The sequence below is a fragment of the Microtus oregoni genome, unplaced genomic scaffold (genome assembly GCF_018167655.1).
Source record: "Microtus oregoni isolate MIOR12 unplaced genomic scaffold, Mior012 000109F_ref0000275, whole genome shotgun sequence".
Classification (NCBI taxonomy): domain Eukaryota; kingdom Metazoa; phylum Chordata; class Mammalia; order Rodentia; family Cricetidae; genus Microtus; species Microtus oregoni.
The window spans coordinates 1,159,504-1,183,946 of record NW_024544727.1 but is presented as its reverse complement, the minus strand read 5'-3'; the positions used below and the strand labels follow the sequence as shown (position 1 = coordinate 1,183,946).

General features: G+C 53.1%; 1 protein-coding gene across 1 annotated transcript in view; it reads left to right on the top strand.

Annotated features, from left to right (window-relative positions):
- LOC121443532 (histone-lysine N-methyltransferase PRDM16-like) overlaps positions 1-24,143 on the top strand; it is a 133,460-nt gene extending 109,317 nt beyond the window's left edge. Inside the window, exons 4-10 of the mRNA XM_041645297.1 lie at positions 4,645-4,747; positions 11,942-12,152; positions 13,945-14,092; positions 14,598-14,751; positions 17,695-19,108; positions 21,526-21,610; positions 23,970-24,143. Of these exons, the coding sequence (XP_041501231.1) occupies positions 4,645-4,747; positions 11,942-12,152; positions 13,945-14,092; positions 14,598-14,751; positions 17,695-19,108; positions 21,526-21,610; positions 23,970-24,143 (2,289 nt within the window). The remainder of the gene's footprint in view (positions 1-4,644; positions 4,748-11,941; positions 12,153-13,944; positions 14,093-14,597; positions 14,752-17,694; positions 19,109-21,525; positions 21,611-23,969) is intronic.
- Positions 24,144-24,443: the final 300 nt, after the last annotated feature.

Sequence of the window (24,443 nt, the reverse complement as noted above, 5' to 3'; positions counted from 1 at the left end):
CCATGCTCACCACATTTCCGTTCTGCAAGGGGTTTTTCTTTTATTTCAGTGCTAGGATGCTCAGACATAGCAGGCCTGGGCACTGTGGGGTGTCTGTCGCCTTTGCTCATAATCACTAAACAGTATCTTCAGTACAAGCCAAGGGCCCTAAGGATCTGAGGACTGGCAGCCATTGTAAACTGCCTTCTGGATGCTCGTTTGTGTGAAGGGTGCTGAGGCTTGAACCTGATCCCCAATGCTCATTTGTGTGAAGGGTGCTGAGGCTTGAACCTGATCCCCAAGCAGGTGTCTACCTTTCAGTGAGAAGGTTCCAAGTTCTCTCTACGACATGGAGCCATCTCTTTGTGTCTGGAGCATGACAGAGGGAAAAGAAAATAGTTTGGGTTGATGGAAGAGTAGTTACAGGCAGTGGTGTTGGCCCAGACTGAGCTGCCGCTGCTGGATGAGGGGAGTGGAGAGGGAGAAACTGGGGCTCAGCTTCAGGCTCTGCCTGATTGTGTCCTTATTTCAGAGTGCCACCAACAGAAGCCAATTGTTGGAAAGAAGCTGTTGCCACCAAGTTCTCAGACAAGGAATAGCCACTAGATCTGAGGTGACAGGACGCCAGGACTCATGTGCCTAAAACATGTGTCACTGTGGTTTAGAAAGAAGGCAATCAGCTTCTTCCTGCAGCCACCATTGAGGGCTGGAGGGTGTCATACTCCTGGGTTTCCTAGACTCCTTGTTCGCAGCCTGTCTTGTGAAGCTAATGGTCAGGGACCAGTGCACTCCAAATGAATGCAGTAAACCAGTTGGCAAGAATCTTAAGAGACGACGGTTATAGTTTATTATAGGCCAGGCGCAGAAGGGGCCTGGAGCATACAGTGGGCAGCAATGCTTAAGACTGAGATGCCCTATCCTGTCCCCCCTCAACCTGGCTCCCCAACCAACAGTGCCAGCTCCGACCAAAGTTGGCCTTTGTTAAGGGAAGTCACCCAGCTCCACAGAGCAGGAACTGACTTTCTCAGAATGGCTGGCTGATAAAGGCTGTACCACTTGCGACAGGTCATAAAAGCATGGGCTGGCTTCTGTATGTGCCCCCGTGGTTGCCTAAGGTAGCCGAGACTTCAGGAACGTCTGTGAAGATTCCTGTTCATTTCCTTGGCTCTCCAGGTGGAGGCAAGCTGGGGCACCTGGGCCCCGCCCTGGCCTGTGCAATTAGCACTAATAGGGATTGATTAATTACGTCCGGGGCTCAAAGTCCTACTGGCCACAGTTGCCTAACTTGCCGCCTTGTGGTCCCCACATGTCCCTGACCGGGGCCCTGGTGGCCCTTCTGTGAAGATGAGAAAGGGATACTTGTGGCCCTACTGTGGCTCGCCTTGCGGTGTCCATGCTGGTGGGAGGGTCCCAGAAGGCTCCTGTCTACAGAACCGGAGTAGAGGTCCCTGGAGGCCCGGTGAGCCAAGGAACAAAGGTGTGGGAGGGTGTGGAGTCCCCGGAATGCCCCAGCCCTCAGAGGGTATGAGGGGGAGGGAGGCTGGGCAGCCCTAGAGCTAAAGTAGGAGTCAGGAGGCCCAGCGGCCCCCAAACGGTCGGGGGTGGATAGGAGTGGGTTCCAGGAGGACAGCTACCTTCAAAGGAACCAGGACAGAAGCTGATGACCCTGTAGCCTTCTGAACCAGAATCAGGTGGCAAGACTCCAGATTCCTTTAGCTCAGAGAGAAAGGAGGTAGTGTGTGTATAGAGGAACCCTGGAGGTCAGTCAACCTAACCAGAAGTGTGATAGGGGGTGCAGGCCAGAAAGGCTGGCAGCCTGAAAAATGTTGCGGGTGGAAAGGATGGGTGCTCTCCCCTCTACCCACTTCTCGGAATAGGTACCCAGCAGCCAGCTGGTAGGAGGACACACTGCTGGCATGGTAACCATGGCCTCGTGCAATCTGGGTGATTGCAGCAGGGAGCAAAGCCAGTTGTTGGCTAGCTCTAACTCAAGGACCTCGAGGGGCCAAGCTCTCAGTCCCCTCTTCCAGCCCTTGTACCCAACATCAGGTCACCTACCACATTGTCACTGAGCCACGGGCATGAAGCTTGTACTTGCTGTATGTGTCTGTATGTGCTCTGTTGCCAGAGGGAATCGTGAGTAAGCTTATTAACAGCTTGACACCCACCCTCCCCTCCAGCTCAGGGGGTGCCTGCGTGGCCTCAGTCCCTCACGCTGGAGCAACTGTGGGTGGATCCTCTTCTAAAGCAAGGTGGCTTGAGTCTGACCTTCAAGAAAATAGGTTAGTCAGATGCTATGTGGCAGGGATCTCAGAAACCATTGGTTTTATTCAAGAAGTCTCTTGATCCCATTTCTAGTCTCCATTTTAAAACCTCTTTGTATTATCAACCTCCCTGAGACTAACGCCCGATCAAGTTACTACTATGAGCTGATCTGTGAAGGACTGTCTCACTGATAAGATTGCTGGGTATGCCTGCAGGTTCCTGGCTGTGCACTTCCGCTGTCTGGTGTTCGTGACAGCCAATGGGCACTGCGGACCCAGTGCGGCTCTTCTGTGTTCTTTAGTGACTCCCAGGTGTCACTCTGGAGCTAGCTGCCCTTAGCCCTAGGTAGGACTGTATTCTTGGGAGGCAAGCGGGCGCACCAGGCTCCCTTCAGTATCTATAGGGCAAACCTCTGCCAGGACCAATTAGTGGCAACAGAAATGTTGTTTACCATTTATGGCCAGGAGAATCACTGCCTCTCTCCTGGGCTTAGGCAAGTTTGTCTTCTCTTAAAATGTTTTTTCTTCTCCTCTTCCTCATGCCCTGTCCCCCTCCAACAATGCAGAAGGCTAGCCTAGGGCAGCTGGATGGGCCTGTGCCCAGCCTCCCCAGAGCAGCTGGTGTCTCTTGGGTATTTCTCCCACCCCTAGACAGTCCTAACATCAGAAGAGAGTCCCAAGCAGACCACTTCTGAGGTAGGCAGTGAGTTACCCGAGAGAGATGAAGCCACGTGTCTGACGTTTCCAGATAAGAGATACTGAGTCACTGTGCTCCTGGGAGGCCCAGGACCTGCACTAGGAGAGACTGGGCCTCTGGAGTCTTTGAGACAGAGCCTGGGCAAAGTCAGGGAAGACACAGACACACCCCAAAGTCACCTGCAGTGCTCTGACAGTTTAGTATCCCGAATGGAGTCCCTGTAATCTGGGACATTTGCTAGGGTACCCCTGTCAGTCTTGGTTCAGATCCTACCGCTGAACTGGACACCCCAAATGTAGCTGTCTCAGCCTCAGGGCTCCCTCCCTCCAGGCATAGAACTCCACCCCTGTCCCCCAAACTCCTGTCACCTGCTGGATGCAGCTCCTGGCGGGCATGCACACCATGCCACCCCTGGCTTGCCAGACTCACACCTGCCGCACTGGTATAAAAGTCACGCATGGCAGCAACCTCGCCCACTGGGCCTGTGCCCAGCTGGAAAGCGCCTTCACAAGTCACCAACACCCAGAACTTTCAGGTCCCCTTAGAGCCAAGTGTCTCGGGCACGCATTGACGAAGGAGGTTTGAGAATAGACTGGAGCATTCCCAGAGGGAAGTCCCTGTAATCTGGGACATTTCCTAGGGTACCCCTGGCATGCCTGGCACCTGAGGAAGTGGCAAGCCTCCATGTGGGTGTTGGGAACTAACCACTTCACAACCACTGAGCCAACTCTCGGGCTTTCTCCTGTCCTTTCTATCAGCAAAATGAGACGAATTAAAATGGACTCAGTTCCTCTCCTTTCTTCATATGCTGTAGAAGTTCTGGGGAAAGACCTTCTTCACGGTCGGATCTGGCCAGGGAGATGGCTCAGCAGGCACCTGCCACCAAGCCTGACCTGAGTTAAATCCTCAAGACCCACATGGTTGGAGGAAAGAACTGATCCTATCAGTTGTCCTTTGAGATCCACATGTTACCCCTCCCCCAGTAGACACAAAAATAAGTAAATATAATAAAATTTGTTTAAATGAAAAAACAAGCAGTTTGGGGGCTGAGGAAACGGCCCAGCAGTTAAGATTATTGCTGATCTTCTAGATCAGTGGTTCTCAGTCTCCTCATGCTGTGACCCTTTAATACAGGTCCTCATGCTGTGGTGACCTCCAACCATAACAAACCGTCACTTCCTACTGTTATGAATCATAATGTAAATATCTGATACGTGACCCCTGTGAAAGGGTCCTTTGACCCCAAAGGGGTTGCAACCCACAGGTTGAGAACCACTGTTCTGGAGGCTTCCCAGCCCCCACATGGCAACCATAACTCCAATTCTAAGGGATCCAGTTCCCTCTTCTGGCTTACTCAGGCACTGCATACATGTGGTGTATTTACATGCTGGCAAAACACTCATACACATAAAATAAACATTTTTTTTAAATTAAAAATTGGGTGAAGTGGCCCCCTCAGGCCAGCCCCCTCTCTGGGTAGCCCTGCAGTGGTGGGGAGCTGGTCCATGGGTACCTCTGTGGGGGAAGCTCCGTGGTCCGTGGGTGCCTCTGCAGGAGAAGCTCCGTGGTCCGTGGGTGCCTCTGCAGGGAAGCTCCGTAGTCCATGGACACCTCTGTGGGGAAGCTCCGTGGTCTGTGAGTACCTCTGCCATGAGAACACACTGCTTCAGTGTTCACTTTCTGTCTTTAATCTCTGTCTCCTAGATTTACTATAAAGTCATCAAGGACATCGAGCCTGGAGAAGAGCTGCTGGCGCACGTGAAAGAAGGTGCCTACTCCTTGGGTGTCGTGGCACCCAGCCTGGATGGTAAGAGCCTACTGAGCTGTGGCCCTGAACCCCCACCCACCTGGGAGAACATGAGTGTTGTGCCGCCCCTGCCTGCCAGCAGGTCTTGCCAGCCGATGCCCTGGCTGAGCTTCTGCAGACCACAGGTGTATGACTCAGGTCTCTCTCAGTGTCATAAAGGCCATGACCAAGACAACATGGGAAAGATGGTCTGATTTGGCATACATATCCCAAGTCACCGTCTGCTGATAGGAACAGAGGCAGAAACTGAAGGCGGGACCCTGGGAGCAGAGGCAGAAACTAAAGGCAGGACCCTGGGAGCAGGGGCAGAAACTGAAGGCGAGATCCTGGGAGCAGAGGCCATGGGGGAGTACTGCTTACTGCCTTGCTCCCCATAGCTTGCTTAGCCTGCTTTCTTATACAACCCAGACCACCTGCTCAGGGGTAGTACCACCCATGCTGAGCTGAACCCTCCCACATCAATCATTAACTTCAAAAATGCTCTACAGGCTTGCCTAGGTCCGATCTCATGGAGGCATTTTCTCAGTTGAGGTTCTCTCTTCCCAGACAACTCTGTTCTATAACAATAATAATAATGATGATGATGATAATTATAATAATAATAGTACTATAAAGCCAATCAGCACAACAGGCTACCAGCCCTTTACCCCTGAGACTAGAGACCCCTACCTTTCCTTGAGGCCTCAAAACAACATTCTGAATAGGGGCTTGAGGCAATGTAAGACAATTAGCATTATGCTGAATTTTATCTATATAGTGTTGGTGACCCAGAAAATGAATTTTTATGTATATATATGTATGTGTGTGCTTATGTACATATAAGCATACATACATGTGTGGGGTATATGTATGTGGGTATGTGCTCTCATGTGTACTCATTTACATATAGTTGTTCTTGGGTGTCTTCCCTGCTGGCTCTCCACTTTCCTGAGGCAGGGTCTCTTGTGGAAACTGAAACTCCCAGGTTTGTCTAGTCTAGCTAACCAGCTCGGCCTGGGGACCACTGTCTCAACTTCCTGAGCCCTGGGTTACAAGAGACAGTCACACCTACCTGGGTTTTAGATGGGCACTGGGGATCTGAACTCTGGTCCTTGCACTTATGTGTCAAGTCTTTTTTCCACTGAGACATCTCTGCAGCCCCTGGGTGGTGTTTCAAGTGTATTCCTCTTACCAGCTTTTTGTAGTAAATGACCCCAACCTAGTTGGTACTTGGGAGGCCAGGCAGAACCCAGAGCTCTCCTTTTTGAATGACTCCAGCCCGCGTAGGAGGGGAGAGCAGCCAGGCTGTCTCTGGAAGTGATCCCCACCAATAATTAAAAGTCCTGGAGAAACACAGGGGAGAAGCAATGGTGGCAGCTAGCTGAGGGCTACAATGGAGTCACAGTAGGATGTGTCCTTAAGCTCTCGATGCAAATAGGTACCCATCTGTTAGGGTGTGTCCGCAGGTACTCCTGCTCGCCACTGTATACCTGAGCACCTCTGAGATGAACTAGAGAGGAAGCCGGTTTCACACACTCTGGGTGTTCCAACACACGGTTTATATCCCCTCGAGTCTGTGTCTGTCTACTCAAGGTCCTGGCACAGCTGCTTTCGAGAGGACTATGTCGGCAACGAAGAGTGAGTCTGTTGGCCCTCCATGGTCATTGATGACCAGGGAACTCAAGGGTTTGTGTCTAATTTCTTGTGGGGCACAGGAGGCGTTTCTGTGTTTTCCTGTGCATGCAGGGGAGGTGCATATGTGTGGGCATGCATATAGAGGCCAGAGGTCAACCATGGCTGTCATTCATCTGGTGCTATCTAGACGAGATCTCTTGCTAGCTTGGAGCTTGCAGTAATTAGCCAAGGACTGGATTCCAGCAAGCCCCAGGGACCCTCCTGTCTCCGCCCTACCAGTGCTGGGATTATTGACGACTACTACTATACCATACCAACGTGTCGTGGAGATTAACTCAGGGCCTGTGCTACGCAGCAAGCATGTTTCTGGTTATCTTCCCAGCCCTCATGTCTTTCTTCTTTTTTAAGACTGAGCTACCAGTGAATAGAAAAAGAAATGTCCCCTAAATGTTTCTAGTATCTAGAATAAGTCCATTCTCTTCTCTGTGAGGCCAGTGCCTTGGACTCCCTCAGGAAACACAAGAATTTCTCAATGCTCCCCACTGGATTTAGCACAAGTTTCTGTGACCACACCTGTGGAACTCTGCCTCAGTTTCTCTGTTGACCCTACAAGCCTGCCAGTGACAGAGTGCCTCGTTGTTTTTTTTCTGCAGCAATACACAGTTCTAAGTTGTCAGACAAGAAATTGGGGTGGAAGGACCATTTTACCAGACAAGGTCCTCTGTCTCTGCCTCTAAATTTTGGGTTTAATTAAGCGATCGGGAAAGCAGAAATGAATTGCCAAGACTTATGCAACAAGATGAGGGGGGGTCTTTTCCTTAAAATCACTGCTGAATGGACCTGTGAATCTTCTGAACTGAGAGGAGAATCCTCACCCACGCAGCTCCATTCACGCGGTGAAATGTCTTTCTTCCAAAAAGATTTTTAAAAGCCTTGATTCTTGTTCCCCCCAACACACACACCTCCCGCCCCGATATTAAATAACCCACTCTCCATTTTCCTAATAACTGATCAAACATTTGTGAGCTAATTACTTTCGCACATAATAGTCTGACATCAAACATTTGACTTTCCTAACCTCTGCTGTCAAGATCCCTCCTTTGCCACCCCAACAGCTACTCCCCCAACACACACCCTAGTTAAACTCAGAATTGCACAGAAAGAAAATGCAAACGCGTCCCTCACTCAGATAATTATCATAAAAAAAAATCTTTTATCCCAGCCCGGGCTAAATGCAGCCAGCCCCTTATCGCCACAGGAATTTGGAGTAGACTCTTGAGCTCTTTTGAGCTGGAGTTGTAGGTTGGGATGCGGGTGCCGTGTAATTGTGAACCCCTCAGTCTCAAAGCCATTAGGCAGGGATTTATTTTGCTGTAACATTCCTGTTCAGCCGAGAAAGTTGATGATGGAACTGAAGCTAGACAAGGGAGGTGCAGGGTTGACGGGCAGGTGCCGCTGCAGTATAATTTGGTGGAAGGTTGATCTACCACAGCCTAAGACCCCCACCACATTTAGATAGAGTTTCTTTCCAGTTTCTCTCCTGTGCTTTTGTGGCAGAGGGGTTCTGGAGGTCTGGTCGGGGCCGTTGTGATGAGGGAGAAATGGAACCCTTGGTTTGGGTAGGAATTGGCATGGCTCCCCTGTACAGATACACCAGCTACAGAGTTGGAGCCCTGGATGGGTTTGCCAACTCAGCATCCTCACAGGTGGTCAGAAGGACGGCTGGTATGGTCCACTCTTAGTCAGGTGACCTTATAATGCTTTGATTAGTGGATGAAGGAGGCAGACTTCTCTTTCTCTCTTTCCTGAGAAGCACTTGCTCCGTGGAGAAAAGAAATCGTTTGCATTCAAACACTCACTTCATTTAGAAAGCTCCCTGGCAATCCACTTCACCGCTCCACGATGCAGCCCATTGTGTGGTGAGCGCAGGAGAGACCCGGGCCGTGATGGGCTATAATAGACATAATACCAGTATAACCTGCCCTTTCAACACTTCCTTAGATGGAATTTTGTGTTCTGGGAAAATAAAAGTGGTGTGCGGTGTGCCCCAGGTGTATGCCCAAGGCCGGCCCTCCCTACCCAGAAGAATCTAAAAGGCTCTTCCGCCCCAGTCACCCGGGCAGAGGCATGTCCCATCCCAAACTCTGTCCTTCTGCAGAGACAAACTGAAGTCCAGAAGACACATGGGGCAGAGGAGAAGGGTAATGCTGCCACCAAGGTCATTTCCATCCCCTCCAGGGTGACTTCTAAGTAAGAATCAAGCTGAATTTCTTATTAAATCCCTACCTTTAAGATTTTAAGCCCAAGGCCTGATGCGGTGGCACATGACTTTAATTCAACCCTCTTGGGGGCAAGACAGGTGGATTTCTGTGAGTTCAAGGCCAGTATGATCTACATAGAGAATTCCAAGCCATCCAGGGCTAAATAGAGAGACCCTGCCTTAAAAAATTAATTTATAAAAAATTTTAAAAAATTAATTTAATTTAAAAATAAAATCATTTTAAGCCCAAATTTCAAATCAGAAGTAGACATTTTGGCCAGCCAGTGGGTGGCCAATGATCTCGTGTTCCTCCTAAACTACAATGACTTCTCCTTCTTCAGTCTAGAAAGAGTGTGGTAGCAATGAGCATTTCTTATTCCCGACTTTCTATGATCTGCATACATCCATCCCCTCCAGCCCTCAGCAGCAGCTCTGTAGAACCACGGGGGGCATGGGGAACTCCGTGATAGCATGTACCTAGTGTGCCCAGACTCTGAAAACCCACACCAGGATTGGTGTGAAGGGTGACGGGAATGCCTCCAAATGCTAATAGTGTCTGACTGTCAGCCTCCATCCTCTGTGGGAAGTCAGGGCCCTGATACCCTGCATCTCATGCCCAAATAGTGAACAGTGCCCATCACAGCTGATCAGTGACAGAGGAGGGATACAGGGAATACCCCTGGGTGGAGGCTCTCGGCATGCTGCTTGCCCCAAAGAGTGCCCCGTGAGTCTCCACATGGGCATCCACGATATTCACAGCTCGCTGCTCTGAGAAGAACCCCTCTTTGAGTTGTAGTTCATTCCTTCTGTAGAAATGGAAGGTCATTGCTGTTTGTGTGAATCACCTGTGCCTGCCTCCTCCCCACCCTATCCTGTGAGTCATGTGGTCCCACTCTGGCACCTAAGGGGGAATTCAGGGCCTTCCCTGGAGATGTTATGGGTGGAGACCTCCAAGCCAAGGCAAGAATACAATCCTTGTTTCCCAGCACAGCAGAGCACAGCAGGGCACAGCACTGTACAGCAGGGCACAGCACTGCACACACAGCACAGCACTGTACAGTACAGCACAGCAGGGCACAGCACTGCGCACACAGCACAGCACAGGACAGCACTGTACAGCACACAAAGCAGGGCACAGCACAGCACTGTACAGCAGGCACAGCAGGGCACAGCACAGCACTGTACAGCAGACACAGCAGGGCACAGCACAGCACTGTACAGCAGGCACAGCAGGGCACAGCACTGCGCACACAGCACTGTACAGTACAGCACAGTAGGGTACAGCACAGCACAGCACTGTACAGCAGGCACAGCAGGGCACAGCACAGCACTGTACAGCAGACACAGCAGGGCACAGCACAGCACTGTACAGCAGACACAGCACAGCACTGTACAGCAGGGCACAGCACTGCGCACACAGTACAGCACAGTAGGGTACAGCACAGCACAGCACAGCACTGTACAGCAGGCACAGCACAGCACAGCACTGTACAGCAGGCACAGCAGGGTACAGCACAGCACAGCTTGGCATGGCAGGGCTACATATAGGAAAGAACTCCACTGACTCAAAGGACCCACAGCACCTTCCTTCCATGGTCTCATTTTCCTCCCAAAAGAGGCTTCTATGTTGCTGAGGTAAGCCAGTGGGGCCAGGATGTCTGGACTCTGAAAATCAGTAGTGCCTTCCAGTCAGCCCTAAACACACACGTGTCTATTCCCTGGCACCCAGGCACTTCCCCTTTCTCAGATATGACTAGCTGAGTGCACTGGGGTCATAGTGAGCATCATTGCTTGGGCTTGGCTGTGCATCTGACACCCAGCCCTGCAGAGTCCCACCTTGGATTCCTGGTGCCCACTGTTAGGAGTACCAGGTACAGCCCAGGACAGATACTTGAATATCATCACCTCTACACTTCCACTCAGCAGAGCTTCTGGGTAGCAGGAGAGGGTCCCTGTTTAGAACTGCATGCTGTTCAGGGCATGGAGATGCTAAGCATCTCCTGTAGGCTCAGAAACAGTCTGTGGCTATGGTAGTCTCTCTGGTGAGAGCTAGGGCCAGGAGCAACACTGCCTCTGGCCTGATCTAAGTCCCTGCTTACTGCTGGATACCAGGCCAGCCCTCACAACCACCCAATACACCTCCCTACACATTTACACATGCACACAGATGCAAACATGCCCCTCACATGCAGCATTCATAGACACAGACACACACATTAGCATACAAATGCAAACCCCTAACATGTGACCACTTACATACATACAAACACGTGCATGCTTATTCACAACTGTGTACACAATGACACAAATCCACACACGTATACACAAACACCTTATATAATCATCCATGTCCACAGATGTATAGAACACATATACCCATGCACACATAACACAGAAAAATACATACAAAGTCACATGAAGATCTTCATGAATACCTACATGTTCATTTATGCAGACACACATAAATACATGTGTATTCAAATGTGAAAATACGCTAACACATCACACATGTAGCTATGTACATAATCGTGTACCCATGCTTACACATAGGTACACATACGTGCATGTGCCCATTCACCAAAGTCTAGATGCAGACACCCAGGCATGCATTCGCATCCACATGTGGCTTCGCAAACATGGGTACCGATGGGATGAGACACTCACACAGACACAGTTGCATACGTATCCGCATGCAACTTCAGAGCGCACACAGACTGCACATGTTCATGCCCACGTGTGCACATAAGCCCTCTTTGTGCAAGATCTGAGAGCAGGTGTTCTCTCTCCGGGCCTGGGTGAAAGCTGAAAGGCTAACAGCAGCAGGAAGGCGGGGCAGGGTGCAGAGACCCGCCCCAGTTACAGCTCCGGGCTAATTGTTTGGTTTGGCACTGTGCTCGGGATGCTGCCTCATAAACTTAATAATAGCTGCCCCCCTTTAATTTGTTTGACCTTGACGACAATAATTTATTATATGCGATGGAGTTCTGCCTGCTTTTTTCTCCTAATTCATAAACAAAGCCCTTGGCCTGGCTTCCTTCTCCACTCCAAGGCAGGGCCTCCTTGAATCCACAGTGACCGCTAGGGATGCAGGGAGGAGCCTGAAATTGCTCAGTGTTTCCACGATGCCGAGATGAGGTCCTCCAGCATGGTCTGGTCTGTCCTGTGACCTCTGCGCCCCTGCGCAGCCAGGACAAGGGCTGGAAGGAAGCTGAGTAGGAGCAGCCAGGGTAGGATGGAAGCCCTGGGGCAATGGGTCCCCTGTGGATCCAGGGCTGGATGCCTGGCTTTCCCCGCTCACCTCCTCGCCCTTTGTCTTACAGAGGACCCCACTTTCCGCTGCGAGGAGTGCGATGAGCTCTTCCAGTGCAAGCTGGACCTGAGGCGCCACAAGAAGTATGCCTGCAGCTCTGCGGGGGCCCCGCTCTACGAGGGCCTCGGGGAGGACCTCAAGCCCGAGGGCCTTGGCCGGGGCAGCGATGGGCAAGCTCATGAATGCAAGGACTGCGAGCGGATGTTCCCCAACAAATACAGGTGCCGTCCCACCCCACCTCCCACTCCCTCCAGCTGGCAGTCCCTTGGTCTCCAGCCTACCTCCCTGTCAGTCTTGGACACTAGGGCTAGGAGACCAAGGCCTCCTACCTGCTGCCTCGCTGCACTGGGAACAGAGTAGGTGCACATGGCTGGATGGAAGCTGCAGGTATTTTCTCACTGTAAAGGGCCTGGCCCCAGCAGGAGGACCCACTGGGCCTGGTCTGCAGGCCACTGGCACCATTGCCCTACACACAGCCTGAACTCTCTATTTTCACAGACCAGCGTGGTCTTGCCACCACCTGGCTCCAGTGATACTTTTGCAATAAGGCCCCAAACTGAGAGGTGCAGGGTGCAGCATCCACCGTAGAAGGGATGTAGAACAACCTTGTTCTGTGGACATACACGGCCCTTCTCAACGGACCCACTCAAGGATCATTCATGGCCACCTGCCAGGGAGAGACTGCAGAGCCATGGGCAAAGAGAGCTTCAAGCCCAGCTGAGTGACAGCCAGACACAGGCAGCTGGAGCAGGCCCAATCTGCCCTGAAGCCAGACCAATGTGGGGACCCAGGCACAGAATCCTTGGGGACCTATATAAACCCCTGGGACAAAAGAGCATTCTAGGTTCTGGGTGGGGAAAGCCAGGACCACACTGGCCCCAGTGCTCCGAAGCATGGAGGAGTCTGAGAACTTTTCCAGCCTCAGAGGCCCTGCCTTTGAAGAGTTTGCTCAGGACAATCTTGCAAAGTCAGAGCAAAACCCCATCAGGCCACTAACAGGCTCTATGATTACTAGGGCTTTGCCACCAATCCCATCACGGACTCCCTGGGGACAGCAGACCCTCCACCCTGAGCAGATGACTGAGAAAAAGCGTGTGGGCAAATCCCGCCTGAGCGCGTCGCAGAGAAACAGGGCTGAGAGGAGGGTCCGTGTTTTCTTTACATAAACACATAAATCACAATTAACAACAGGGAAAAGATACAATCTCTGGGAGCTAGAGGAGCAGGCGTTTCTGCTCTAAACGGATGGCTGGGCCCCGTAATTAACGGGCCGTGATATATTACTGCTTTGCTCATGAAGATTAACGGTCATCCTGGGGACAGGAGAGGCAGAGTCCCCAGGGAGGAGGGGCTTAGGGGTTGCTAGTGCAGCCAAGAGGAGCCGGCCCCTAGAACAGCTGTTCTCACTGCTGTGGTATTTCTCATCCACAACCCACTCCACCACTGCCCACCACTCCTTGATTGGTATTTGGTCAGCCAGTAAGGGCTGACTTAAATTTCAGGGCCTCGGTCTTACTCTGGGACTTATGACAGTGTTGGTACCCTGAACACTTTCTCTTAGGCTCAAGCTTTGTTTGTTTTGTTTTGGGGGCATTTGTTTTGTTTGTTTTATCCTCCAAGATATGGGCTAGCTGTGTGGTACAGGCTGGCTTTGAGCTCGAAAGTCTCCTGCCTCAGCCTCCTGGATGCTGGGATTATAGTTCCAACCACAGCATCAGACACAAACTTAGCCCTAACGTTGGGATCATCTGACAAGGATCGCCTAGGCTTCCACCCTGCCCCTGGCTGACTGGAGGACAGGGCAGCTTTGAGTCAAGGTGGCTCGGGCACTGACTTCTTCCTCTAAGATGGGTAGGCTGTCTTCTCTTATTCCCAGTGACCCCCAAAAGAGGAAGAGTATGGACCTGCAGCCAGCATGCAGGGGCCACACACAGGAGAGCAAACCATATGGGATAGGAGACCTCCTCGTCCAGACAAGTGGACCCTAGAGTGATCCCCATCCTCTGTACACAGCTTGGAGCAACACATGATCGTCCACACGGAGGAGCGGGAGTACAAATGCGACCAGTGCCCCAAGGCCTTCAACTGGAAGTCCAACCTCATCCGCCACCAGATGTCTCACGACAGCGGCAAGCGTTTCGAATGTGAAAACTGTGTCAAGGTACCGGCACCCGCCCCGTAGGGCACGCAGTCACCCCACGTGTGGAAAACTCCTGAGAGGCTGAGAGATATCGTGTAGTGGATCAGATGCCCTAAGCTCATTAGGTCCTTCTGCATTAGTGAGAAGGGCAGAAAGTCTCTGCAAAAAAAACAGAGCCACGACCAGAGCTGAGTCTTCTCAGGGGCAGCCCTGTGCCCCCTGCCAGTGTGCAATGCCGATGGTGGCAGGGGTGAAGCCCCCAGACCCAAGACCACCCGGTTAGTGCTCTGGAAAACACTAAGTATTTTTGGAGTCTCTGAGTCACAGTATTCTGAGGCCACTGGCAGGGAAATCGAGGCCAGGAAAGGTTCCACATCCCACTAAGGTTCCTCTAGTAATCGCTGCTACAGCGAGACCTGTATCAACCATCCCAACGCAGGGGCGACAAGGGAGAGTGGCAGGGCCCAGCCCTCAGACCCCTAGGCTTACGGTGGCATGCATGCACCAACAGCATCTATTCCCCTAGGTGTTCACGGATCCCAGCAACCTCCAGCGTCACATCCGCTCACAGCACGTTGGTGCCCGGGCCCACGCCTGCCCCGACTGCGGCAAGACCTTTGCCACATCCTCCGGCCTCAAACAGCACAAACATATCCACAGCACGGTGAAGCCATTCATATGTGAGTTGCCCAGCCTGCCCCCGCCAGGTCCCCGCTGAGGACCCCCATCTACCCAGAAGCCTCTATTGGCTTCCTAGGTCCTAGTTGGACACAAGGCATGTGATACTCCATGTTTATAGACACACCCTTCTCCCCTTCCGACGTCCCACATCTTCCCACACCTCCAGATTTCCTTGCGGTAGCTGGAGGGGCGTAGTAGGCAAAGCTGACTCTAATGATGGAGATTTCTGGAAAAGGGGCCAGTTGCCCTCCCTCCCTGTGTTCCCACCCTCGCTGAGCCCCAGCTGGACCTCTGAGTATGACTGTCCCCGATGACATATTCTGGGCACCATGTCTCCTAGGGAGGGTCTGAATGTGACCATTTCTAGATGGCATGCCCTGAGCATGGTGTTTCCTAAGGACCTCCTGGCATCTGTGGCCCTTTCTCCCTTTGTCTTTGGCATGGCCCATCTCTGCAACCTTGCTTTGGCCAAGGGTAGTCAACTAAAAGGAAATGTCCAGAAGTGGACAGGCAGGCCTTATGAGCGTGCCTCGCAATCCGAATGACACACCTGTGCCAGATTAGTGTGATGTGTGTGATGGATCGCTGTGTGCATCCTCCAGACCATGGTGTGTACGGAGGGTGGAGGAAGCTCAGGAGTCTAGTAATGTGGCCCTTCCGAAGAAGAGTCCCCAGTAACCAGGCACCGGCTACATATAAGCGAACTCTACGTCTGCCTGCCAAGTGAAACCTGGGTGTGCAAACAATGTCTAGAAGCCCGCAAATCCTCACCTCACTGAGCACAGAGACCGGGATAGCATCTTTCTCATCAGGGAGCTCAGATGTGGATATGGGGGGCAGGGGCGGCAAAATGAAAGGGGGGAAGAAGAAAGTGTCTGGGCCACAGAAACATTCTTAGGATACTTTTCAAAAGAAAATCTTTGAAGGAATTGTGTGCATGTGTAAGAGTGTACAGTATGAGCTAGTAAGTTGGCACTATTACCCCTCCCCGGGTGCATGTGTGTGTGTGTGTGTGTGCACGTGCGCGCATGCACGCATGCATGCTTGCCTGTGCTCATGTGCATCTACACACATATCCCAGAAGGAAAGGGAATCCTGCCTAGGGTCCCTTCCTGTCCTGGCAGGTTTATCAGCTCGGCTTCTCATACCCAACACAATGTAACAGTCTCAGCACTCTCCCCATTCCAGAAGCTGCCACCTTCTTTGGGTGGCTCTGGCTGCCTGGCAGCCATTCTCAATGTCTGGGACCTGCCCTTCCTAGGACTGCCCAGGTATCTATAACCCATCTACCACAGAGTCCTCTTTCCCGGTTGTAGTAATAGGTAGGAACCAAGGGTCCCTCTGTCCCAGGAGAGCCCTGAGTAATGGCAGGAGGTTATATGTAGGTATCACCAGGATCTTTGGGGACCCAGGAACATAGCAAGGGTGCTGATTGTCTAGTCTGTCCAGGTAACCTGAGCTTGGGATCTGCCTTGTGGTTCCCTCTGGGAGACCAGGAATGAGGTGAGGCTATTTATAGACCATCTAAATGTGGTACTTCTCCCAGAACAGTATCCCAAAAAGGGAAGATTTGATTAAATGAACCAAAGTTTGACTCCTTTCAGCCAGAAAAATGTCCTGCCATGATGACCAAGAAGGCGGGGCAGCTAATATAAATAGATATTGTGATTAAAGTATGTGATAGTATCAGAGAAAAGACGTCTCAGCTAAAGTGGCAACTCGGGATTTGGAGAAAGAAAGCAAGAGACAGTTTCCACCATGCTGCAGAAAGCAGACTGTCCTGTGGGGAGAGTCACAGGGTGTGTGTGTACGTGTGCATGTGCGCGCGTGTGTGTGTGCATGTGTGTGTGTGTGCATGTGTGTGCATGTCCCTGACAGTGGGAGGAGAGAGAGGATTATAAGGGTTTGAGTGTGTGGAGGGATGTGCAACATATACACTGTGTGTGCGTATGCGTGTGCATGTGTGCATGTGCGTGTCCCTGTCAGTGGGAGGCAAGAGTGTGTGGAAGAATGTGCACCATACACACATATACCTTCTTTATGGTAGAAAAGGAGAAAGATTGGTGAAATGTTCCAGTTCCCAGGCTTCAGGAAGGTAGCTCTGTGGTCTTCTGAGCCTCTAGACTAGACTGAGGTCCTGCTGGTGTTACCCTATCCTGTAAGAGACCTGATGGTGTCTGTCAGCTAGAACAGACCCTGCTGGACCCCCAAACTGAGAGACCCTTACTAGGAGGCTTTCCAAGTTTGAAAGCATGGGCCCCAGCCCTTCCCCTGAAGGTCATAGACAAAGCTTCACCCCATTTTTGGCTAACCCCAAAACTGGACAAGCCCTGCTCCCCAACACAGACCCTAACTCTAGGACTCCTGAGAACTGCTGGGGCATCCCTTCCTGAGATGCTGGTGGCAAGAACTGGAACAGAGATGGGGACAGAAAGAAAGTGGCATTTTAGACTAGGAAGAGGGGGCTGCTCCCTTGTAGAAACAGCCAACCAAGGTCACCGCCTTGAGGCAGGTCACGATGATGTTCTGAGCTAGCCACCTCCTAGTCCAATGAAACTAGGTGTTGTGTGTCCTTGCTCTACCCTCACACAAACCTGGACCACAGACGGTCTTCCCAGTGACTTCCAAAGATCACAGTGTAGGAATTAGCTATACTTCAGGGTGAGAATCAGCCATCAATAAACATGCCACCCTTCCTACCACAGAAAGCTAAGACACCACGGTCCCCCGGGGCCAGGACCCCAGGGAAAAGGTGTGGTGATCTTTGCCAGCCCCCAGCCTGCCCTGCTTCCCACCACAGACAGCTAAGACACCATGGTCCCCCAGGCCAGGACCCCAGGGAAAAGGCACGGTGATCTTTGCCAGCCCCCAGCCTGCGTCTGTACCTGGGAGTCACGGGGATCTCACACTGCATCTCTACTTGCCTCCCGTGGGTATTTCAGGTGAGGTCTGCCACAAGTCCTACACGCAGTTCTCCAACCTGTGCCGGCACAAGCGGATGCACGCTGACTGCCGAACTCAGATCAAGTGCAAAGACTGTGGGCAAATGTTCAGCACCACCTCCTCCCTCAACAAGCACCGGCGCTTCTGTGAGGGCAAGAACCATTACACGCCGGGCGGCATCTTCACCCCAGGCCTGCCCTTGACCCCCAGCCCCATGATGGACAAGACAAAACCCTCCCCCACCCTCAACCATGGGGGGCTAGGCTTCAGTGAGTACTTCCCCTCCAGACCTCATCCTGGGAGCCTACCCTTCTCAGCGGCCCCTCCAGCCTTCCCCACGCTCACTCCGGGATTCCCAGGTATCTTTCCTCCATCCTTGTACCCACGACCGCCTCTGCTACCTCCCACGCCACTGCTCAAGAGCCCCCTGAACCACGCGCAGGACGCCAAGCTCCCCAGCCCGCTGGGAAACCCAGCCCTGCCTCTTGTCTCTGCGGTCAGCAACAGCAGCCAAGGTGCCACGGCGGCCACGGGGCCAGAGGAGAAATTCGACGGCCGGTTGGAAGATGCATACGTCGAGAAGGTCAAAGCCAGGAGCCCTGACATGTCGGATGGCAGCGACTTTGAGGACATCAACACCACGACGGGGACAGACCTGGACACCACCACGGGCACGGGCTCAGACCTGGACAGTGACGTGGACAGTGGCCGAGAAGACAAGGCCAAGGCCAAGTCATCTGAAAGCAAACCTGAGTTTGGGGGTGGATCAGTGCCCCCTGGGGCCATGAACAGTGTGGCCGAGGTGCCGGCCTTCTACTCCCAACACTCCTTCTTCCCGCCACCCGAGGAGCAACTGCTGACGGCCTCGGGAGCCGCAGGCGACTCTATCAAGGCCATAGCATCCATCGCTGAGAAGTACTTCGGGCCTGGCTTCATGAGCATGCAGGAGAAGAAACTAGGCTCGCTGCCCTACCACTCTGTGTTCCCCTTCCAGTTTCTGCCTAACTTCCCCCACTCTCTCTACCCCTTCACGGACCGAGCCCTCGCCCATAACTTGCTGGTCAAGGCTGAGCCAAAGTCACCCCGGGATGCCCTCAAGGTGGGCGGCCCCAGTGCGGAGTGCCCCTTTGACCTCACCACCAAACCAAAAGAGGCCAAGCCTGCCCTGCTCACACCTAAGGTCCCCCTGGTCCCCTCATCCAGTGAGGAGCAGCCGTTAGACTTGAGCATCGGCAGCAGGGCCCGGGCGAGCCAGAACGGAGGCAGCCGTGAACCGCGGAAGAACCACGTCTACGGTGAACGGAAGCCAGGGATTGGCGAGGGGCTGGCTAAGGTCTGCCCAGCACAGCTGCCCCAGCAGCCGTCCCTGCACTATGCCAAGCCCTCGCCCTTCTTCATGGATCCCATCTACAGGTATTAACATGGCCTGCCCTCACTCTCTCTCCCCAGGGGCCCACATCCATGGAGTTATTTGGTGGGGACTCTGTTTATCACCCTTTCTCTCTCAGCCTCCTAACTCGTGCATTCGTTGGCATCAGGGAGGAGCTTCAGTCCACGAGTGTTCCAATATTCCCTCAGGGGTAGCATCTTCTACCTTGAGCCTCTCCATTAGACCCATCTCCCATCAGCTCTTTCCGGAAACTAACCTCCACTTCTCCTGAGGGTCAGCACACCCTACTCTACCTCTGAGAACTTGCTTCGTCTCTCTGCAGCTTCGCTCTCCTGAGACTACCCTGTGGCCCCATACTGCCCTAGAGCCATACTAGGGGGGCCTCTGGGTTGCTGGTCCTAGTAGGGCAGAATTCTTGCCTGTCTGATACTGGTTCCAATGAAGGGCAAGTTTGAATCTACTCCCTGACTTATGAAAAGGCATTGAGCTTCCCGAAGAAGAAGGTGGGCTTGCAGAGGAGGGCCAGGCCCCATGTTTGAAGCCCTAACCCTGCCAGCATGTCACCGACTCTGCTGGGTGAGGGAGTCACAGGGAGTAAGAAGTGGGTGATCCTAGGAAGGGGGTCATACATTTGACATTGACCCTGCTTTGTCAGGCATGTCTGTGCACATGTGTGAGCACACATCAAGAGATATTCAGGGAACAGGCCTGTGTGCCTGTTGTCTCCTCGGGGCTGGCCATGGCGTGAGGACTGGGGATGGACCCAAAACTCTAAGAGAGGCAAGCAGGTAATAAAGCTGTGGGAAAATCCCAAGGGAAGCACACTGAACAGCTGCTACCCAGGGGGCATGGCCACCTAGGCCTACAGGTATCTATCTACCAGGCCCCCGGCTGCACCTTCCCCGCCCAGCCATGCTTCTGTTTTCTGGCAGATCCTGGCTTCATAATCCCAGGAAACAAGAAAGATATCCATCAGGTATTTCTTAGAAAATGTGCCTCCCACAGCTCGCATGAGGAAGTGCTGAGGCTCCAGAGAGGAAAGAGAGGAGGAAGTACTAGTCAGAACTTTACTAAGGCAGGAAGCAAAAGGCACCAACTGCCCCGTGGGCTCACGCAGAACATAACAGGTACTTAGAGACAAACAGAGCCCCTGGCTAGACCCCACGGCTGGGGGAACTTTGTGTGAACCCCTTCTCGGCCTTTCCTACTGCCCCCTGCCCGACCCGTCTACCAAACTGATCAGACCTCACACATTTTCTGTAAGCTGTAAGGAATCCATGGTCAGCCTGAGAGAAGAGAATCATGGGAACTGACCACAGGAGCCCAGAGTCTCCCTTTATATCCTCATGTGGTCTCTACTCGTAATGTCAGGAATCTAGGCTAAGTGCTGGTCCTTTGGACCTAAGATTGTGGCCACCAGTGGGACAGGAGCCTCTGCAGAAGGATGAGCTCGGGGGAAGCAACAGCAATGTTTTTCCACTGTGCAGGCACAGGAGACTAGGACAGAGTCCTGCAGCCAGACCGTAAGGAGGGTCCTGAGCTGCCCCGCTGCCGCCACAATGCTAGGCTTGTCATCAAGGCCCTCCTTTCTCTGCCAGCATCACCATCCCGAGATGACTGAAAGGCTGAGTGTCTGTCGTGAGAGACCCCTCCCCACAGCAGGCAGGCCTTAATTACCAGAGTGAAGCCCCAGGCTGACAGCTCTTGCCAAGTGTCTTGGTATTTATTTCTACCCTGTCCAAAAGCCCTTCCTATGGCCACCCTAGTTCTTGATTTCCTCGCTGTCTCCTCTGGGGACCTACAGCTGCGGTGCCCACCTCTCCTGCTGCTGTTCCCTGGAGGGCAGGGAAGCAAAGGCTCCAGCTGATAGAAGGGGTAAAATGAGGCCAGGCCAGGCCTCAGGTGGGATGCAAGAGAGCAACTTAGGATAGCTCGTGCTGGTGTCTTTGGGGGGCAAGAGGGTCAGCGGGTTTAGACAAAACACCTCAGGGATTTCTACACCACCAATGCCTGAGATAGGAGTGCAGCCTTTGCAATGCGGAGTGACTTGTGGGTGTGCAGGAGACCCCGAGGGCAGCCCCACCACTCAGGTATGACCAGCCAGTGGACAGGAGGCTGGTGCAGGTGGAGCCTTCAGAGAACGTCTATACTGCAGCACAAAATGTTCTGTAAACAGTCGGAGAGGATTCAGGAGAGCTCAGAGAAGATGGGAGTGGGTGGGTCCTAGAACAACTGGGGAGCTGGGGGTGTCTGTGCAGTGGGCAGCTGTGCCTTGTCCGCACTGCCCTCAAGGCCCATTGGAATTCATGTAGGGGCCAGCTGGGCAGCCCTGTGGCCACCTCCACAGCAACCTCATGATCAACGCGGCACAGGCATGTTATGGAGGACCAAGTGGCTCGGTGGGGTGGGGTATGTAACCCTCTGTGTTGCTGTCCAGCAGGGTAGAAAAGCGGAAGGTGACGGACCCTGTGGGAGTCCTGAAAGAAAAGTACCTGCGGCCATCCCCACTACTGTTCCACCCCCAGGTAACAACCACAGTGGGCATCTGAGATGGGTGTCCTTAGACCCCACAAGAACAAGCTCTGGACCTGGGGGGTTTCTGGTTCCCCGGAAGTAGAGGAGCCTTTCTTGAGATCACTGTGGAGATGGAGAACACAGGGGAGGGGCTGTTCTCATAGAAAAGCCCTCTGGGGTTTGTCTAGGGGCCTCTTGCCCATGCTTGGAGCCCTATGCTTGGGAGAACCCCAGGCCCTAGGAATGTAACTGATTCGGGATGCCAAAAGGACCACAGTGTCAGCCATAAGGAAACCCTGGGGCTGGTATTCCTGAGCTGGGTGATACGTTAGCCTGCTTCAATGCAAGGACCAGATAAAGGAAAGAGGCAGGGGCCAGACTGAGCAGAAGGGAGAGGAGCAGAGGGAACAGAGAGGAAGCCAGACATTCACAAGCAGCCCCATGGAACCTTTTAATGCCCTGCATTCAGGGAGTGGAGCATAGACCCCTCCAGCCTACAAATGTCCCTGCCTGTGCCCCCGGGCCACATGCTCCCCCACCTCCCAAGGGCAAAGTCCAAGGGAAAGTCCTCCAAGTGTCCTGTCCTGTCGTCATCCCAAGAGGTCTGGCCCCTCCTATGGGCTGCAGGACTTAGCCCTTATGCCTCCCTCGCCACCAGCGAATCTTAACCCTGCTTAGAGCATTGTTCTGCCCCGAGCTTCCCGCCTTGGGTAAGCCCCAGTCTGTGAAACCTGCACACTGGCTGAGTTCACAGCTAAACTTAGAGCTCCCATTGTTCCATCGGGCCTCAGAGTTTGGTTAATAGCTTCCCCCAATTTTCCCAGGGCCGACTGGAAAAAGTCGAGAAGCCAGCCAGGCGCGTCCGGTGTTTGTGTTTGCGCTCGGAGCTCACGGGAATGTCTGATGGGGCAGAGCGGGCCAGGCAAGCAGGACCCACCCGACTTGAGGAAGAGAGGCCTGCGGGGGGCCGGCTGCCCATTGTCCCTTCTGCCCACTTCTCCCATGGGCCTACCTTCTCTGCCTGCCCTTGTGGCCTAGAGCCAGGATAAGGAGGCAGAAAAGAGATGACTTATGGTCACCAGTTAAACAGTCTGATAGACTGTCTGTCACTTAGACAGAAAGAACCTGGTAACCGTGGAAAGAAGGCTTCCACGAGACAGGCATTATGACTGTGCAGGGACCTTAAATAACCTGTCCCTTCCAGTGCCCAGCCCCATCATCCCCAAGCCCTTCTGGATCTGAGACTTGACAAGCAGATGTGAAGCTGTTTAGGGTGCTGCCCACCAGTGAGCATGAGTTGCAAAGATTGAGTGTAGTGTGAGTGGTCCCATCTCAACAGGCCAAAGCACGAAATCTCTATAGCCTCTGCAGAGCTGTCCAATGACTACTCACCATTGTAGCTGGACATAGTGTCCACTCAACTGCCTTCGATGGGTTTCTGTTACAGCCCTACCATCGTTTCCCCAGATACCAAATGCCTCTGCATTATGAGGCTTCCAAGTAGCAGTAGTACAAAGCCCTCCGTTCCCTGTTGGCAGTGCCCAGCAAACAGAGCCCATGAGAAGGCTTTTGGGCACTCCAACAAGGAGCTGAAGGGCTGACTGACTGAAGCCTTGCAGAAGGATCACAGCCCTGTGGCATTCTGCCTTTGCTCACTCGCGGGCAGCTGGGTCCCAGATTCTGGCATCACTGGACAGCTTGTGCAGGGGCCTAGCACTCAGCAGAGGCATCTGGCCACGAGTGAGGAGCCTGGTGAGGCGGTCACACCTTCTCTTCTTGTTCACCCATGCTCCATTGGTGAGGTCTAGTCTCTGCCAGCATTCCCAGCTCTTGGAGAGCCTGCACCTTTTCCCTCTACATCCCCATCCACACCTGCCCCACCCCTGTCTTCCTTTGCCTACTCTCACCAGCCCTGTTTCTGTGGTCTGCAAGAAGAAACTGGCCTCTGGGCTAAATGTTTAGCAGAGGCATATAGACTAGGACACCTATTTCAACTCGTGATGGGTCCTACGAAATTGTTCCATGAGTTTCTTTAACTCCTCTATTGGATTGGCCCTTGCCTTATCCTCCCATGGTTTCCATGGGATGGACAGAGAGGCGCAGCCTTGTGATCAGTGCCCCCAACACCAAAGCCTTCCGTCTCAGTGGAGCCTGCATAGCCTGGAGTTCAATCAAACTCTGCCTACCAGGTTGAAAGGACCATAGCTTCAGTTCTAAAAAGGACAAGGACAGAGCAAGCTGTGGCTCTGCCTCCAGTGACCACCTGAGGGTGACTGATATGATTAGACACAGGGACTCCAGGTGTCCACTCTCTGAAGACAGACGACAGCTAGGCTGAGTCCGTGATCTCTGCCTTCTCCGTGCCTGCAGATGTCAGCCATAGAAACCATGACAGAGAAGCTGGAGAGCTTTGCAGCCATGAAGGCCGACTCAGGCAGCTCCCTGCAGCCCCTGCCTCACCACCCCTTCAACTTCCGGTCCCCACCCCCGACGCTCTCGGATCCCATCCTCAGGAAGGGCAAGGAGAGATACACGTGCAGGTGAGGCTCGGCGTGCCCCTTGGGGTCACAGGGAAGCTCCGTGAGGGTATTGGCCCTCTGTCTGTTCCATGTCACCTGCTACACATGAGAAACATGGGTAGAGCTTCTAAAACCATCCGCTGTGCCGGACCATCTGAGCCTCACCTGGCTGAGCTCAGAGGCTAGAGGAGCACGGCTGGTCAGCATTCACCAGAGCACTAGGAAGGATGGTGAGCCCAGGGCTGCAGTTTCTGCCGTTGGCCATGGTGTTGGGAAGACATGCTCCCAAGGCTCCCTTACTGATCCCAGCCACTACAGCCCCTAG